At 32.3% G+C, this 20,022-nt stretch overlaps 1 protein-coding gene across 1 annotated transcript; it reads right to left on the minus strand.

Annotated features, from left to right (window-relative positions):
• Positions 1-319: 319 nt before the first annotated feature.
• LOC108906463 (pyruvate carboxylase, mitochondrial) lies at positions 320-19,953 on the minus strand. The gene is made up of 11 exons (XM_018709719.1): positions 19,889-19,953; positions 17,353-17,428; positions 7,913-8,458; positions 7,766-7,860; positions 7,134-7,661; positions 6,249-6,741; positions 3,171-3,203; positions 2,421-2,818; positions 2,053-2,312; positions 1,533-1,918; positions 320-1,478 (listed from the first exon to the last, which is right to left on the minus strand). Exons 3-11 carry the CDS (start codon positions 8,391-8,393, stop codon positions 586-588), a joined length of 3,567 nt encoding a protein of 1,188 aa, XP_018565235.1. The 5' UTR covers positions 8,394-8,458; positions 17,353-17,428; positions 19,889-19,953; the 3' UTR covers positions 320-585.
• Between the last annotated feature and the right edge of the window lie 69 nt (positions 19,954-20,022).

Below are 20,022 nucleotides of genomic sequence, written 5' to 3' on the forward strand. Positions count from 1 at the left end.
GGTTAACTTACACCGAAGGTTCTGGTTATCTTTATCATGACATAACCAAGACATTGAAGTTAACTAGATGTGAAACAAGGAATTAACTACTAATTAACCGCAGATTGTGAAACTGGGTGTAAGTAATGCCTTATGTCCATAGATATTTATCTTCCAAAGTTTTTACTATAGTTACAGGGTGATTATGGTAATTATTTAAATTTCAATTCATTTTAAAATCCGACTACTTTAATTTTCCCCAGCCGCCACAGGCTACAACCTCATTCATTTTTTGCATTTCATCTTATTTAAAACACGCAAAAGTTTAGATAAATGAAACACGTGTATAAAAAAATATATTAAATGTAAAAATGGAATTAACAACATATCAATTTCATAACAATTCTTGAGAAAAAAATATAAATCAAATCAATTGTATAAAACAATGCAGGTGTCTACCGCATATACATAAAATATGTACAAGACTTTAAAACTTAATAAGACTGTATATGAAAATCCAACAAACAATCAAAAATTGTTTTCTAACACAGCCGAACAAATGATGTGATGCTTTTACTTCTATACATATAGACGTTTCTACTCGAGTTACTCTAAAGTTACGATTAAGTCCTCAGCATCCAGCTTACTTCCCATGGCAACTTCGATAGTCTTCACGACACCAGCTACGGGGCTCTGGACGACTGTTTCCATCTTCATAGCTGATAAAATTACTAGAGGCGTGCCCTTTTCTACCTTCTCCCCTTCCTTAATCCTGATATCAATAACGGTCCCGGGCATAGGAGCGCCTACCTGGAGCTTATTCGCTTTATCGGCCTTAGGGTGGACGTGGATCTCTTTACTGGCATCTTTATCCAAGATCAAAACTGATCGCAAGGTGCCGTTTAACTCAAAGAACACCTCTATCTCCCCGGCTTCAGTTAAGTCTTCTGCTACAGCCAAGGTTTTAATTCCTAATGTCTTTCCTCTCTCGATAGTCGCCTCGAATTCTTCACCTACTTTAGGTCCCACAAGGAATATCCTTGTGTCCAGCTTATCCACAGGTCCGTATTTATCCTTAAATCCTAAGAAGTCTTTGGTCACTTGCGGGTACAAAGCTGCGGACATAACATCTCTCTCGCTCGCGTTGGGGAAGGTTTCTCTCAAGCTAGCGCCCAGAGCGCTGAAATCTAGCGGGGGAAGACTCTCACCGGGTCGGCCCTCGATTCGAGGCATGTCCCTCAACACCTTCGACCTAAGAGGCTCCGGAAAACCTCCGTAGGGCTGTCCGATGAGACCTTGCAGATATTCAACTACGGATTTGGGGAATGATAATTCTTCAGCCTTATCGAGGACGTCTTGGGAGGACAGATGATTTTGTACCATGAATTGAGCGAGGTCGCCGACAACTTTCGAAGAAGGAGTCACCTTGATGATGTCGCCCAGAAGCTGGTTCGCCTCCGCGTAAGCCTTTTTAACATCTTCGAAGAAATCTCCGAGACCTACGAACAAAGTTTAATTAAATTAACGTTACTCCAAACGCCCTTATAATTTACCTAACGAATAAGCTTGGAACTGCAGATTGGTGTACTGTCCACCAGGAATTTCGTTGGTGTACACGTCAGCGTTACCACTCTTCATGGTAGTGGTACATTCGAACGGTGCATACAGAGTCCTAGTTTGTTCCCAGTATGCCGAGTATTCTGATATCTTCGGTAATTGAAAACCGGTATCAAGAGGAGATCCTTGCAAACTGGCTACTACAGCACCCATACTAGGCTGACTGGTCAGCCCAGACATCGAGTCCACCGCGACGTCTACGACGTCAGCTCCAGCTTCGGCGCAAGCTAGCATTGAGGCAACACCGGCGCCACTGGTGTCGTGTGTGTGAATATGTATGGGGACGTCAGGGTATTTGTCGCGGAGGGCAGTTACAAGCAATCTGTAATCAAAGTACATATTTTGGGAATTCAGAAAAATGCGAAACAAAACAGGTTTAACAAATTAAAATGAATTAACATTTAAGCTAGCAATAACACTGAAATGTAAGTGTTTGGGAATAAATTGACAACTCACGTTGCAGCCTTTGGCTTAAGTAATCCAGCCATGTCCTTAATGGATAAAACGTGGGTTCCAGCTTTCACCAATTCTTCTGCGATGTTCAAATAATATTTGAGATCATATTTCTTTCTGTTAGGGTCGCTCACATCCCCAGAGTAAGAGATGGCCGCTTCAACGATCCCACCTGCTTTACCAGCAGCTTCCATACCCAGTATTAAGTTTGGGAGGTAGTTCAACGAATCAAACACTCTGAATACATCCATACCAGTTTGAACCTTAAAAAATATTATTCCGAGTTGGTCTAATTCATCTCACTCTGTCAATATAGTTGCCTGTCGACAGTATTACTAATTGTGACAAAAATATCTATTTTCGATACTTACAGCCAATTCGCAGAATTTGTACACCACGTTATCGGGGTAATTCGTATACCCAACAGCATTAGCGCCTCTAAGCAACATCTGGAACGGAATGTTTGGTATCAACTTTCTCATATCTTCTAAACGCTCCCACGGACATTCGTGTAGGAACCTCAGGGCAACATCAAAAGTAGCGCCGCCCCAATTTTCCATGGCGTACAACTGGCTAAAGTTGTGTGTTACAAACGGCGATACTTTCAGCAAATCGTGGGTTCGGACACGAGTAGCCAGAAGAGACTGATGAGCATCACGGAATGTCGTATCCATGAGCAAGAGACCCTTGTGATTACGAACGGCTTTGGCGAAAGCCTCTGGACCTTGTTCCTTGTAAATCTGTCGGAAACCCTTTGGAGGCTGAACACCTTAAATATAACATTCTGTTGCAGAACACGGTACATACAATTTTTTTAATTGTTCTGTTTTCAAAGGAATTTGAAATTTTGATAGATCTTATTAGCAAAGTCTTGAATGGTATGTAAACGAATAGAATAGAATGGAGCAAATTTCAGGTACATATTTCACCTCAAATGGCTATATAAAAATTTTCAAAGCACGTTTTAGAAAATTATGAGCATAATTAAATTATTTCCAGAATGTTGATACCTGAAATTCACTAGGTATCTACTAATGAGGGATTAAGGGGAGTGCATATTGAAAAATACGATAACTCATAAACTTAAGTTAATGTTAAAACAAATAAAAACAAATACTAACTTGCATTTTTCCAGGGAGGTACAGCCAGGTATTCTGTTAAACAAAAAAGAAAACAAAAAAACGTGCTAATTAATAGAAACAAGGATAATGTTACATTAATGTCTACAATTCCAAATTTTCAAAATATCTCTTGAATTTGAAGTAAGGCTGAATTGTAAACAGTAACGAAAACAAAGGTACCCAAATTAACGAAATAGGAAAGGTTAATGATGAGAATGTATAAAACCACCAGTATACAGTGTACAGGAACTAAGAGAATAAATAAAATACCTGTCGGAAAAGTGTAATACTAAATGTAAGCAAAGATAAATCATAAGAGGAAAAGTAAAGCAACTAAGATATTTTAACCAAGATGGAGGGTCCCAGTGGCTTTATATATTCTTATAGTTAATTGTCAGATTACATGAAGTACTTTCATAATGATTTTAAACATATCAAAATAATATTTTGAATATTTTGAGAAATGCTTAATTGCGATATCATATACAGGGTGATTCAAAACTTATTCAAAAAAATTTGGGAATAGATGCGGCATGAGAAATGGAGTCAATATCGTAAAAAAAAATTTTGTAAAATCCTTATATAGGTTCCGAGAAAAGAATTATTGAAGTTATAGTACTTTCAACCATTGCATAGCTAGACAACTGTAGTCTCTAGCGTCATTCGCAATACGTGCCGAGAGCCACATGGCCTCAGCGACTCCAATTACTGAAATCCGACTATTTACAATAGTTTTTTAGTAGTTAAGTAGTGTGTATATTAATTTAAGACTAAGTTCTAATGCATGAATCAACCTCCTAAGGTTATGACATATGCTTGTTAAAAATAGATATTGTATCTGACAATCTAACAGAAGTAAAATAATAACGGACATAGGCATATAAGAGTGCAAATTATTACTAAATATCTAAGTTAACGGTTTTAACTAGTTCATGTAGTTTTAAAAACCACAAATATTTTTTTGTTCAAAAACTGGCGATTACTATTTTATATGGCTTTTCGTATTTAAAATCACTACCCATTTGTTTATTTTTAGTCAATTACAGTGAAAATCGGTTGTAACGACCTTCAAAGGACCGTTTGTTTACGGTTGTTATAACCGATAGACGTAATAAGCAATTACATATATTTTATTTAAAATTTTTATAGAAAAAATGAGAAATATACAATACAAGTCTTTAAGTATATGTACATGTATTGCTTTGTGTTCAAACGATCTCGCACGCTTCATTTTCAATTAATTGTTTACGAATAGAAACTTTATTTTATTTCTGTCCTTCCAAACTGTTTAAATCGCCACATTCTTTTTCTTGCTTGCATTAGTTTCTACGTTTTTTAGTCACTATATTATACGTGATCTTTTTTCTTTATTAAACACTTTTTTCTTCGAGATGCATAGATAAGTCGTAATTTGTCCCAAATGTACTAACTGGTGTCAAAAGCGTGGATGCTGGCGGGGTGGGCGGAAGAGCGGTGCATTGGTTTTATCCGTATATCACTATTGGTCGTTATTACCGGTAGATTTGATGGTAAATGTATATAAAAAACGCGTCGCTAAATCTGGTAAACAGTATCGTAGTAAACAATATTTTTAATATGGTGTTTTTATAGGATTTAATCGGAACTTCCAACTTCCGTCGTTACATCCAATATGTCGTATAAAGCAATGTCGTTATAAAATAACCAATTTTCACTGTAGTAGTAAATATTTGAATGAACAATTAAATAGATGATAATTTGCTTTGTTTTTCGGACATGTTTGTTTACAGGCTGTCTTATAAAAAACGCCCCAAGCTGTTAATAATTGTTCTATTTTAAAAAACAAAAGGCTGTTGTTAATGGCTTGACAAATACTACAATCGAGCATTGATTTTAATTTGTTTTGCCATCATCAGAACGTTAGGCGATTTTCAATTGTTTTTTCTAAAATGTCGTTATTTTTTTTTTGGCCTGTTCGATAGAGTATTTTTTTCTGCAGTCAACGATATATTACAACTTAATATTTGTTAAATATTTTATGGAAAAAATATTGAAAATCACCCAACTTCTGATGATGGCAAAAAAATGAAAATTAGTGCTCGATTGTAGTATTTGTCAAGCCATTAAGCCATTAACGACAATCTTTTGTTTTTTTAAATAGAACAATTATTAACAGAGTTACAGCTTGGGGCGTTTTTTATAAGACAGCCTGTATATCTGAAGCATAAAGGCCTGCACATACATACACGGTAGCGATGGTCGCAGTAGCGGTGGTGGTGGCGTTTGAATGTAACGTATAGAAACAAATGGGTCAATACATACATATCGCGGTACAAGCAGTCTCTGTATTCAAATTCAAATTCAAATAACGTCACCGCCACCACTACCACCATCACTACACCGTATGTTTGTGCAGGCCTTAAGGATTTCATAACAAATGTTTCACAAAATAAATATTTCCATTTATATACCTACTTTCTATGGTTAAAGTACAAGCCAGTTTCAAAATAGTAGGCAACAAGTCATAAATGAATCGAATCACAATTTACACTACTTAATTTGGTAAAATAATTTTGTGTATTCTCTACATAGAAATTTTAATGTGGAATACTTGAAACATTCTATTATTACACAACTGAGGCTGCATGATTCGACTTATGGGTTACAGGTTTATGGTGCAATGATATCATGAATTCAAACGTTCTTTATTACTACTCGAGTCGGTTTCAAACCTTCAAAATTGCTTTTTAAAGGAGTTCAATGATGTTAGACACAAACTGAACCAAGAATCTATTAATTGTTCTATATTTATTAATTCTCGGAATCCTCTAAACTGATACACCCACGCAAAAGCACTGCTCATAAGTCTTACCGTTCATATGGTACGCTGTTAAAAATGAGTCACTGCTCACTATTTTGGATATGAAGTATAATGAATTGAAAAATTTGGTGCAAACAATGAAGGGTTGACATTTAAAAAAGAAATGAAAGCGTGTTTGTCAGTTCGATACGTGTCCGAAAATTTTTTCTTTGTACATTTGTGGTCACCAGTAGTTAATATTTTAATTTTCTTGTCAATTAAGTCAGTTAGGTACTTACCTTCGGATGCCTCCGGGACGTGCGGTCTAATATCAGCAGGTTTCAAAGACGTAGCCAGCGGTGTCTGGGGGCCGTTTACCAAAACTTGCCCCAAATAGTTAAGCAGTTTTTGAGCCCTGTTTTGACTAGGCTTAAATTTGAACAACTGGGGATTTTCATCGATAAAATAAGTATCCACAGAGCCATTCAAGAATTTCTGGTTCTCCAGTACATTCAAAAGGAAAGGAATGTTCGTTTTGACTCCACGGACTCGAAACTCCCTTAGTGCCCTGTTGAGTTTAGCGCAGGCTGATTGGAGGTCATTCGAGTGCGCAATTACTTTTACAAGAAGCGAGTCGTAGTAGGGAGAAATTATGGCACCGGCGAACGCTGAAGCTCCATCCAGACGGATACCCATTCCTTCTCCTGAACGGAATACTTCTATTCTGCCCGTGTCTGGCTGGAAGTTCTTTGCCGGGTCTTCTGTTGTTACACGGCATTGGATTGCAAATCCCTTAAAATATCACACACTGTCTCCAATTCTAATTTACCCTTTCTTTAGGGTGTCGGGAAGCCAATGGGCTGTACCTCAAGGGTAGCTGTTTGGATGGAAATAAACCGATTTAATTCATGTTATCAGTACAATTTTGCTTCATAAAATAGTTATGGGCATTAAAAGGAAATTAATTATTAATCTCTTTGCACTTTAACAATATGCAACAAACACACCTTTTTACAAAAAAAAAAAAGTGTAATTCAAAATATCAAAAAGTTATCTTAAAATATTGGAATAAAAAAATTCCTGCAACTTTTTAAGAAACCCCAATTGTACTGAATATTAAATGGTTTATTTTCATCCAAAAAGTATAACCCATTCACTTCCGGACACTGGATTTTTATACTTACATCGTGTTTAATTGTCTCTTGATGAATCCCTAATTCTGGCAGTGTCATACCCTCGGCAATTCTTATCTGAGATTGCACCAAATCGATCCCAGTTATTTCTTCAGTGACGGTGTGCTCTACCTGCAGCCTCGCATTTACTTCGATGAAATAGAAGTTATTCTGATCGTCACACAAGAACTCTACCGTTCCCGCGTTCTCATATCCGACATGTTTCGCTAGTTTTACGGCTAAATCCGTCATTCGCTGTCTCACTTTCGGATCCAAATGAGGAGCAGGAGCCATTTCCACCACTTTCTGGTGCCGCCTCTGCACTGAACAGTCACGTTCGTACAAATGCACGACATTACCCGCCTTATCACCTAACAGCTGAACCTCAATGTGCCTCGGTCTCTCGATGAACTTTTCAATGAACATGGCCCCGTTTCCAAAAGCACTCAAGGCCTCCGAAGATGCCCTTTGGAAATTTTCCTCGACGTCCTCCATTTTTCTAACCACTCTCATACCTCTACCTCCACCTCCGTATGCAGCCTATTAAAAAAATAGTAAGTGTTTGTTTAATATTACAATCAATTTATAAATTGCAAAGTAGGAACTGTAAAAAAATACATTAATTCTATATAAGTATTTTCTACCTTAAATATAACTGGTAGACCATGTTTTATACAGAAATCTTTCGCCTCTTCTTTAGTCGTTATGGGTCCATCTGTTCCAGGTACAATGGGTACACCTAGAAATGGGGGAACGTTGAGTTTATTTAAGCAAATAAAAAAAATATTTACCAGCAGCAATAGCTGCCTGTCTAGCTGCCACCTTATCACCCATCTTGTAGACAACCTCAGGAGTGGGTCCAATAAATCGTATTCCTTCATCAATAACGGCCTGTGCAAAGTCGGATCGTTCCGACAAAAACCCATACCCTGGATGCACTGCATCGACTCCATGTTCCTTACAAATTTTGATGATTTCGGGTATATTAAGGTATGCCTGTACAGGAGACAGACCTTCTCCAACTAAATAACTCTCATCCGCCTTTAACCTGTGAATATGGGATCTGTCTTCCTTTGAATATATAGCTACCGATTTAATGCCCAGTTCTGTGCAAGCCCGAAATACTCTGACAGCAATTTCTCCTCTGTTTGCTACCAAAACACTTCGAATCGGTTTGTATTCAATTTTAGTTGAGTACCTCCATTTTGACGAGTGATTTAGAATGCCCTTAGGGCAGAGAAATGGTTTTCTTGTGATTAATTTGACTAGCATTTTTAAAGTGTGTTGCTTGTTACTGCAGAATTTATTTGACCCCTCCCTTAATGTCACCGTGATTCCTGTAACAAATAACAAAAATCATCAAGGTTAATATTTTTGTTAAAAGTTACTTACATATGGGATATAAAACATAATTTTATGGAAATAACAGTTTTTTAAAAAACCTATTCCTACAAAAATGTAACTTTCGCATTAGCAAAATAAAATTATCTTGGTACAGTGTGATGGCAGTCATTGTATGGGCAACAGCACTTGAAATTTGATACAGACTAATAGGCTAGTACTGGATTTTCTTAAAATAATTTTTTTAAACAAACATTGATATTAGTGTCAAATAGTGACTTTTTGATAGGAGTCAATAGTATGACAGTGAAGTAATACTTTAGACACAACAACATAAGAAATATTTGTAACTACGATTCAGTTTGTGACCAAGAGAAAAAACAAATGCAATATGTGTTTAATTTTTATAAAAATAGAAGTGTTCAAAATGTAAGGTCATATTATCTGAAGACCTGTAAACATTATGATAAAACATGGATTGATATATTTATATGATTTATTATAAATCCGCAATGTGGAAAAATTATCCTTCTTTCTTATATGCAATAGGGTGCTAGGGTGTTCAGAATTAATTTAATCCGAAATTATATCTCAAATATCCTCAGACTTTAAACCGTCTGCTATTATGTAATAACTGACCGAGTTTATTTAATGAGGGAATTGCAAAACTAATTTAATTAATTCAGTAATGTACAAGTAATAATAAACGGTCTAATAAATTCTACTAGAGTGATTGCATGGATCACGTGCAGTGAAGTAGAATAGTTAATAAAATTTTATTACTCCTTGCCTTAATACAGCCTTACAGGTTTAAGATCGTAAAAGAAAATCATATTTTCCAATTTACTAATGTGATTATTTTGTTTTCAAACAGAACTCAACAGAAACAAAGTGCTTAGCGATAACGTGTCAAGGGAAATCCATTTTAAATGAGGAGCAAAGTTCTTGTAAACAACAATGCATAAATAAATTTGTAAACAATGTCTAGCCTTTCCTGCGTTAATTTACAATCGGTACGAGGAAAACGTTATCTGTAGCAATTAAGGTTGCCGACTTTAATTTCATATTATTAATAATTAATCAATTAAATGCTAAGTGTATGTAAACAAACTGAACGAAAGTGGAAAAAGCTTCTAAGTAAATATTATAAAGGGCAATTCTAATTCTTTATTGCAAACAATCATCATGCAAGATTGACAATCTGGCTCGTTTTCAGGACATAATTGACGGTTTGTGCAAATATCTCGTTTATTCTGGGAAAACATACAAAGGTGTAAATTTAAGGGCATTGGGACAAGAAGTCATGGCAAAATGCAGGACAATTGATGAAAAATTAGCTCAAACGGTGAACGTTCACCACCTATAAAACTGTTTTTATGGGATATTTCTTAGCGTACAATTAGTTGCCTATTCAATTGTAGCTGAATACATATTGAATTGTTTTATATCAAAACTTAGAAAACGAAAACAAATTACAATACAACAATTATAGTCCTTGAACTTTGATAGTAGTTATAAATACATAGCACATATAATTTAATCCTCTGAAAGAATTAATCGTAATAAAAGATATATTTTTTTTAATTACTATTTATTATCTCGTTTAATAATCGATTTTTATTATATATTATTTGCCAAGTTTTCTTTACTTTTAACTATAACTTAAAACATCATTACTGACAGAGTGAAAAAAACAAAAGGTTCTCTTGTAGTCTCTTACAGAGCCCTTTCTTTTTTCAATATTTCATTTATTTTAATAATTCCAATACATATCTCAATTTTTATAAAAGGCACATAATTTCAAATAAATTTTTTAAATTTTAATTTGAGCATTATCATAAAAAACTAAAATAATGGGTTACCTACTGATTAATTGAATTAATTCATCTTTACGTACAACAATGTAAAAAGGCATGTTGCAAACGTTGTGCACCATGATTCGGACAGGAATTGATTTTCAGCAACTGTACTAGCCTGCCTATAACCCTGATCTTAACCCCATATTTATGGGATCAACTTAAATTACTTAAAACGAGTACTTGTCGTCGTCCTGAACTGAACTATAGAAACCAAATTTTCTACTCAGTTTTATTCATACGTATGGTTATCCCCTAATTAAAATTGCAAAGTTTTACTTGAAGATGTGAATTTCTTTTCAAAAATTCTAAATTTGGGATGAATAAAAAACAAAATAATGACACAAGAGGAGGACCTGTAACAGAGTATAAAAGGACCTAACCAAGTTTTATATAATTACTCCACAGGGTGTTTCCAGCTTAGACCATCGAAACATCATTTTGTTTGTCAAAAAATGTTAGGGGGATGTTCTAGTTAATGGACTACATTGTAGAAGTACTGTAAAGTTGTATAATTAAACCAAACGATTATTTTTTCAATAATCCTTACTCATATTTTATAAAAATGTTACCATTTCCTTAAAAATTATAGATAAAAAGATTTTTATCAATATCTGTAGCCTAGTATGCATTATTTATGTTGATTAAAGATTAAAACGACTACAATATGACGCAAATACGATGAAATACTATTTTCACAACGTTTCTAAGCTCAGACACAAAAAGTCAAAATTTATCATTTTTAAAGCTATCAGATAGGATCACTTACTAAATAACTAGAAACGGATTTTTATCTAGAAATACTTAATTGATTAAATAAAAATATTTATATAGGGTGTCCTATAAAAAATTTTTACACATTTATACAGAACACTTTTTTCCAAATATTAACTTTCAACAGCATGGGAAGTTTGCAAATATACACTTAACTTATTTCAAAATTTAAATGATAACAAATATGAGCTATTTTTAGTTTCAGTATTATTTCTATTTGTCTTCGATCGTTGTTATTAAAACATGAATATTTAGTTCACAATGACGTAAAACAAAAATTAATTAAATAATTTATAGTCCAAAGTACAGAGAACTGTATTCAGAATGTAATTGATTTGCAAATCAAGGCGCACAAAATGCAAACAATAACAAATTGATCAGTGGACGTCTTCAAAGAGTTCATAGTGCTCACTATAATCAAGTAAAAATGCGTTAGATTCATGTGTAAAAAAATATTTCGAATTTCTTGGCGTACCTAGGTAGAATATAAACAAGATGCAAAACATGTTGACCGTTGTAAGCAAATTTGAATGAAAGAATGTCTCCGAAAGTGTTCCTCAAGTACAAAACTTTGTGTGAGTAAGAGTGTAGAAATGATGTTTTATTTTAAACAAAAAAAAAATACTGTTATAAAATAAACTTGAAACAAATAAGATAATTGGTACAAAGCGATACAAGCAAACAGGTATTACCAAAAAAAGAGGAGGTCGAGTTCTGGGTCCCATCAGCGTTGGTTAATGTCATGGTAATGGATATCATTAGAAAGCATGTTTGATGATACGAAGCAGTTTACACAGACTTCAAGGTTATATGAATTGTCGAGGGCTAAGAGAGAAGACGATAAAAAAGAATACTCACGGCATGCTGTTTCACATACAAATTTGTCAAGGATATTTCTTTTTTTGTGGAGTTAAAGGCGATGGAGATACGTTAGATGAACTGATGTTTCAAATTTTTGCAAAATCGTTGACCAAAAAATAATTCAGTTTTACCCTACCATGGTTCTAGCCCCATAAGCACCTCTGAACACTATATTCTATACATGTTCGGTAGCCGTATTCTGTAACTTTCTTACAGTGCTATAACTTTATAGCAAAGAAATATCGCAAGATAAAGCGTAACTTTAACAGAAACATTTATCTTTGATTTTTTGTGACATTTTAAGTAAATCTGAATAATACGTTTTGCTATATTATTAACGACAGTTACTAAAAAAGTTGTAAAAGTTCAAGGCTATCGCTTGTAGTCCATTTTGTAGTCCGTACCAAGTTACAGAATACCACCCCAGAAGGTTGAAATAAACCTTATTTTCTTATTAACTCTGTACATCCTATATCTCAAACAAGAAGTATTTCCAGACACATATTTATAGAATTATTTTGTATTCATTTGTGACGTAGGTACGTCACTCACAAATTTGCCAAACATTTTAGTAACACCTATTTCAGTATCTATAAAGCCTTAAAAAAAAGGTCCTTGAAAGGAGTAGTCGCAAAATGCACAGGTTACTTTTCATTATTTTGTAACGTAAATATTGTTGTTAAAGTTTGACCAAACAGTTACGTAACACCCTGTACACTAATTTTAATATATTATTGAATACGAGCTGTAGCACATCCGAGATAAGTTTCAGAGGTGTTAATATCTTAACAAGTATTTCTTGGTATTTACAATATGAACTATCAGACGACTGATAAGCATTGTAGACCGTTATCTTTTAATTGAATCAAAATACTGCTCGGTTTTTTAATTTTGATACGTAGTCAAAACATATGAGTACATTTTAAGTTATCTAGATTGAACTATCTATCTAGTGATAAACTATTTGAATGGTCACATTATTTTTAGATTTTTTTTATTTGAAAACACTTCGAAAAATATTCAATACTACATTTTATACACAAAACATCTATTGGAAAAATAAATTTTCATTGTGAAAACGCAGTTTGCAATCCCATATTATGTCAATTTTTGAATTTTTATGGATAAATATTATCAAATAGTTAATAACTTAACCAATAAAACAGACACGTTCGTTGATAATATGCAATCATAATATAAATAAAAGTTCCGTGTTATTATTTAACGAGTTTTGTAGGAAAGTTTTGAGAAATTCCATAGACAATAGTACGAAAATTATACTAGTTACGACTCATGCGTATACGAGTAGAAACCTGACATTTCAATTATGTGGATAATATTGACTTAAAAATAACCGAATACACTTAAGATTCACATACATATTTCAACAACAAAATTTCTTCTGATATCAGTGAACGATATCAAATATAAATAAAATTCATATCTTCTTGTTCAAATAAATCATTTAACTAATTATGAAAGGAAATAATCTTAGTCAGAAAATACAGAATAGTAATACAAAATAAATTGGGACATTATCAAATATCTAAGTAATTTTTAGATAGTCTAAGTACGTTGTTAAAAATGCATCATAAATGAATTTTTAATTATTGTTTAGTTTAGTATTTATGGTCATTATCTTTTATTTCTTCTTTTAATATTCCTGTAAGAAATAATTCCTTTCCATTATCCAAATCGGTGATTAGGCTTAACGACATACGCAGCAAATCCAGAAGGGTTTTCCCCGTTTCCTTCTACATAGTGATATCTTTGTTGAACCACCACAAGCAAACTAAAAAATGGAACTTAGAGGAAAGACATTATTTTGCAAATTCAATTAAAGGAAGGTATTTTTTGCATTCTCCTTAACGCCTTTATGAACTGGCACCCAAGCCAGCCTAACGATACCGTTTTTTTCTAAAAACTTTTCGAAACTGCCTTTTAGCAACCCTCTCATTTCTCATAGCACGTATTTTAATTTTCAGTGGCACTGCAATATTTCAGCACTTCGTTTTATTTAGAAACTTCTTATCAGGAAGCTACTGACGAGCTACGTGACACTGTGACACATGTATAGAAGGTTTTCCAATTGGAAAAAAGCCAATTACTAAAAGAATCTATAACAGGATTGGCACGGGGGGTAGTGCCACGTTTCTAAATCGCAACTACGCAACGAGACTAATTTTTTTAGTTTACATAACGGTATAATGATTTTCCTTTAATAATAGAATTTATAAACGCTATTCGTTATTTTTACACTTTCCGTCGACATCCTAATTACTTTTTTTACGTATGCTCCTAATAATTTATTGTAATTAATCCGATGATTATAGTAATCACTAATTATTAATTATAGTTTCCAAATTATTTCAACAAAAGACCTACATTTAAAAGATTTCTTATTCTTTTGAACTTTCAAAGGCCAAAACAGGAAAACAAAAATCAAATATTAAAAATGATCCTATAAATCTAACTGATCTAGTCAATTAACACTAAAGTAAAGAATAAATATGAAGTAATCAGAGAATAACTAGGAAAGAATTCGTGAAATTGCAGCTTTTAGAAATAAATACGTATATATTTTTCTTTATCTACGAATTATCAAGTTATGTTTATTGTACATGGCCTTTTTTCATAAAAAAATTATTCGTCGTTGGAAAGTCATATGGGAAGGATATGTCATGGATTTTCCAAAAATTGTATGGGGAGATACATCAATATTAATCAATTATCGGCATTCCCAGTGGCGTACCTAATGGATTAAATGACTGATACTCCCATATTATAATTTATAGTTTCATATCAGTCTACTTCGAATACACTGATTATTCTACAGATAAAGATAAACAAATAGTGCCCCTGATAAACGGGGATACGGGTTATTTTAACAGTAATTACGAAACAAATGGTATGCGACCGTGTGAAGTAGGTAAGCCAACTGATAGTGATAACGATCCGTCAGTGGCGCCGACAACCGAATGAAATTCCGATAAAAAAAAACGTTTACTTAATTAATGGTGACTAAATTAGATACAACGATTTCTTGGAAATACTGTAATTCTAGTAAATCTTTAGTACTTTCAGATAATCATTAAGATACATCCCTTTTAGTGTATCTAATGACACTTGTAACTGTATAAATTGAAGATATCATTTGAGATGCCTTAAATAAATTTGAATAAAACTGACATTAAAGTCAAGCTTACTGTTCGGGAACATATAAATTAACAGCGCTGATTTTAGTAATACGTTTTTGTAGTTTTATTAATAAACATTTTTAATGAATATTTTAGTATAATTAATTTCTGAATTATAAAGTTTAACGAACCGAAATAACTGCTAGTATATGTGTTGATCTTGAACTCTTAAACTAAAGATCTGCGTACGCATTCAAATTATTAACAAGATAAAGATTGATGCAAATATGTAAGCTGACAATGAATTGTACTTGCTACAATGATAGTAGAGCACGACATTTAAACCTTGAGAGAAAGAAATTTAGAGAGAAATTTTAACGAATCATGAAATTGAAAACAGGAAGGGTAGATCATATCTAATTAACTATATTGAAGAAAACTAACGTAAAATTTGTGACAATTCAGAATTAACAAATAATTAATGGAGTTAATGACATCCATACCTTAAATTAGCGCCATCAGATCTAAGAAAAGGCAATTATTCCTTAAATTGTTATAAAATAATTAGACAGATCTGAAGGCGTCGATCGTACTGCCCCCCAGGATCCCGACGACCTACAAACATCAAAGTATGTGGGCAAATTGTACTAAGGTGACTTGATCCAAATCGGGTTATTTTCAAGGAAGAATAGAGGCACATCTTGAACGTAAAAGAAGCTAGTGTATGGACACCTTTACCTTCATCTCACCTATATGAAAAATGCGTGGATAGTCTGAACTGATTATCATAATTTAACTATTTATAGGATTTTTGGTGCATTCATGTTAAAAATTAAATACCTATCTAAAATAATATACGTGTTTTCTTTTACATGTCGAAATTTTATAACATAAAATTGGCCATACGACATTATGGCAATTAAAGAAGCATGTGACTTTATAGGTCAAGAATAAAATTGTGCAAAGGACAAGGTAAATAATTTATAGCAGTGGTGCCCACATTTAAATGGTAATAACCTCTGACTAGATTAAGTGAAACGGGTACAAATGATTGCAAGTTTAAATCGGCAAGGCAACTTTTTGGTAGGTATAATACACGTTTATAAGTGCAGGATTTACTTTATTATAATTATTTTTTTAATCACATTTTTTCGATTCGAATTAAACGAACTATAAGTGATATACACAAATTAGGTTAGTTACATTGCGACGTAAAGAAATTTTAAAACTTTTGCAATCAATTTTTATTGTACTGCCGAAAACATAAACGTCATCTGTGTTAGCAATTTGCGACACTTAGGTACTTTCCAAACTATTTTAACTCAAGTTAGAAATAAGTCTGCTATAAATACACAGGTAAATGTATTTTAATTATGTTGTAATAGGCACGGGGTTTTCTAATTTATAGAAACAAATCTATATTACCTATCTACCAGATTTTATACATACAGTATGTTTTATAAGAAAATATTCCACAATCTACATTCAAAACAATGGAAATGGTATGAAATATGGACACGATTGAAGTAGAATTCCATAATTGTAGTAATCAAGCCATGGGCAAAGTGTTAATCAAACCAAGGAAAATTTGCACTGCTTATAAAAGTTATTCTAAGGAGGAGGCACGTACCTAATGAAATATTCTTACAACATCTAAAAAATGCATAAATAATTAAGCATAACTAATTGACAATTGTACATAACAATATTTTATTTTTTTTATTGTGGTTTATGAGTTCAAACCGAGATACCTTCAAACATATAAAGCAATCCTAATAGGAAATATATTTCTAGTAAGTAATCAAAGAAAATTAGGTAATAAAACTGGAAAAGTAATTAAAAAAATTGCCTAAATGATATAAAAGGCTTACGATATTCTTATCGATCATCACTGAAATAAGGTGCAAATAATAATATGGAAATAATTTTCCCTGTATTTTAATAATGACCACGAAGCACAGTTTATAGTTTGTGAAAAAAGTTCCTATAAACATGTGCCCGCAAAAGATTTGATTTTAATATACAGGGTGTTCAAAATTAATGAAAATATTTGTTCTATTTCAAATTGTATAAAACAGTTGAATTACATACTATTATTATTTTTATTTCAGCAGTATCTAACACAAACATTCAATGAAACTGTTTGAATGTGTTCAAAAATATCTGACAACGTCCTAAATAATTATTATGTATGCTATTGTGAATGGAAACAAATAGTGAAAGGAAACAACAAACTACGCAGAATATAACAATATGTTTTACCTTATAATTGTTAGCAAAGTTTTGTTCCTGGCACGACTTTGGCAGTTTATGTTTGTTTCATGAGGTTACCAGGACCCTGGAATAACAAAAGGTGAATGAAATAGTAATTTAAGAAAGCAATAAATAGATCACGAAAAGTTAAGAAAGGATTTGCAATAGTTTTTTTTAATGTGATTTTAATAGTACAAATAAGATGCAAATTACTTTATTGTACTTCGATAATAAAAATGATACTAAAATACTGTATTTCATTGACTTAAAAAATTGAAACATATTTTTTTACCTTTCCGGAGTTTTTATCATTATTAATTACTATTTTTTTAGCAATTATTAATTGCTTATTGTTAAAAAATCATGTCTATATAAACTGAATTAAAATATCAACATTAATTTTTCAATTACAAGTGTTTGTCCAGAAAGAGGATGACACTCTCCGATTTTTGGATACCTCCTACAATTAAATTCATTATCGGCGTTACCATATACGATTCACGTGATGCTCCAATTAATATTTAATTAAGTAAATCTATAAATACATACATCTGTTCTGTCATACAAGATTACTTTCACGCATATTACATATGTTTCCATAAATTTCGTCAAATAGAAATAACGAAACTTTCCTTGTTTACAAAAAGTATTGATTCCCTATTTTGGGAGAAGTAACTATTTATCTTTGTTATACAAATAAATGGTAACGAAAATGATTTTACAATTACTATTGTGTACACATTATCAATGTTTAATACACATTACCAATTTGAACTGTTGCGAGAGAATTTAATACTAATTTTAAAACTAATTTCAAAATGAATCCGACATAAAGTTTATCTGATTAACCTAGATATCAATAATTTTCAGTTGAACTCCTAAAGTTTCTTAATCAAAATTGATTTTGTAAATAACAATTTTTAAATAAATGAAAGTTGACCACATCTGAATACAACAATATTTAATACGTATACTTGAAACGATATTGCATGGACAAATATGAAAATGAATACTAATTAACTCCACGCGTGGTCACTTAGAACATGGTGCAACTAAAATACAGGATCTTACAAAAAAGTAGATCAAGACATTCTTCATTTACGCACCTCTTTTTCAAAATTCAGGGTGTCAGTTATAATTAAAAACGAGGTTTTTATTATTTATGGGCTTTTATCTTATTCCAGCACATTTTTTGTGCGATTTTGATAAATGCGAAAGTAGAAAAGGGGGTTGTAGACACAATGTGCCCTTCTATGTATTTTTACGCAGCGTTCTATGAAACAAAATTGCATTGTTGTTTTTTAGACCAACCGATTTCTGTAGATCTATTTTTCACCCTGTAAAATTTTTATTTAGGGTTTGTACAGATGCAACATTGGAATTTCTTTGAAATTATTATTAAAAAGATAGGAAACTAGGTACCCAATCAATAGAGCAACGCAAAGTCACATTGACCTTGCTTGGATGTGCCATATCTTATTGATCCTTCAGTAAAAATATATTTCTCCTAAAATATGTTTATTCAACATCGTAAATTTACAAAAACGATAATTGAGTAAAATAGACTTTAATTTACTTACTGTTAATTACTTTATAAAATTAAATCAAGCCAAACATTGAACACATATTAAGTTTGAGTCTTGTTAACCTCAGAAAATATAAACTTCAAGTATGTTGAAGTAATATTATTAATATATATATTATATTTAATTACGCGTATTTTAGAATCTTAGTCTTTCACTGCCCAAGAAATTATTATTAAGTAAATTAAATTAAAATTAAATTGAATTAATGATTAGTCTGCTGGTGCTTAAATAAAGGCTTGTATAAATATCTGAAATTTCAAAAATTTTAAGTGCACACGTGTTAACCAGCAAATAAATCTCTAAAATTTGTCTATTTGACTAATTTAATATAATTTAATTCCACCAGAACACGTATTTTATATCAATATTTATGGACTTTGGTTAAAATAAAATAATGAGAACTTTGTAATCTGGGTTAATCTTTGAAAGTGAATCGCTTGACCTTTTATATTTGTAACAACTATAATGTACACAAAAACAAATGCTTCAAAATTATTCACCTAATATTAAAAATATATGTTTACTTCGTTTTACTGTATTTGTATTGTATTCATATTGATTAACATTTATGAAACACATTAAATATTTGCAAGATTTAAAAGTTAATAATGTTTATAATTACATACATATATATAATATGTACAATGTCATCACAGAGTAGATAGGTATTACTTAATAACAAACTGTTGTGATAAAACTGAGTAACGAGCATGAATAAAAGAAATAAGAAATTAGACTACAGACTTTTATTTTTGTTAAAAAATCCCAATCTAAAATCGCCGGTAGGCATCTGGATTTTCAGGTTTTTCAGGTTAAATTATTGATATAGAAACACGATAAATATGATAACATAATAATGTTTCTTAGGTAATTGCTTTATGTAATCTTCGAGACAAATGAACTAATTCAAAATTATGATTAACATTAATTTCAAATAAAATAAATCAATATTAACTTACGAGAGCGCTTTATTCGCAACACACACTACTACGTAGCACACCGTCCCAGCACACTGTGAAGGCTGGTGTTATTTTTAAATAATAATCTCTAGCGCAGGGCACATGCGTGGATTATCAAGAAGTGGGGATGGCGC

Source organism: Anoplophora glabripennis, unplaced genomic scaffold (genome assembly GCF_000390285.2).
Source record: "Anoplophora glabripennis isolate ALB-LARVAE unplaced genomic scaffold, Agla_2.0 scaffold47, whole genome shotgun sequence".
NCBI lineage: Eukaryota > Metazoa > Arthropoda > Insecta > Coleoptera > Cerambycidae > Anoplophora > Anoplophora glabripennis.

Coding starts and splice junctions, on each gene's coding strand:
- LOC108906463 (XM_018709719.1), bottom strand. CDS start 8,393: ATGCTAGTCAAATTAATCACAAGAAAACCATTTCTCTGCCCTAAGGGC. Junction 6,742..7,133: donor AAGAGACAATTAAACACGAT/GTAAGTATAAAA, acceptor TGATATTTTAAG/GGATTTGCAATCCAATGCCG. Junction 1,919..2,052: donor CTTAAGCCAAAGGCTGCAAC/GTGAGTTGTCAA, acceptor CTTTGATTACAG/ATTGCTTGTAACTGCCCTCC.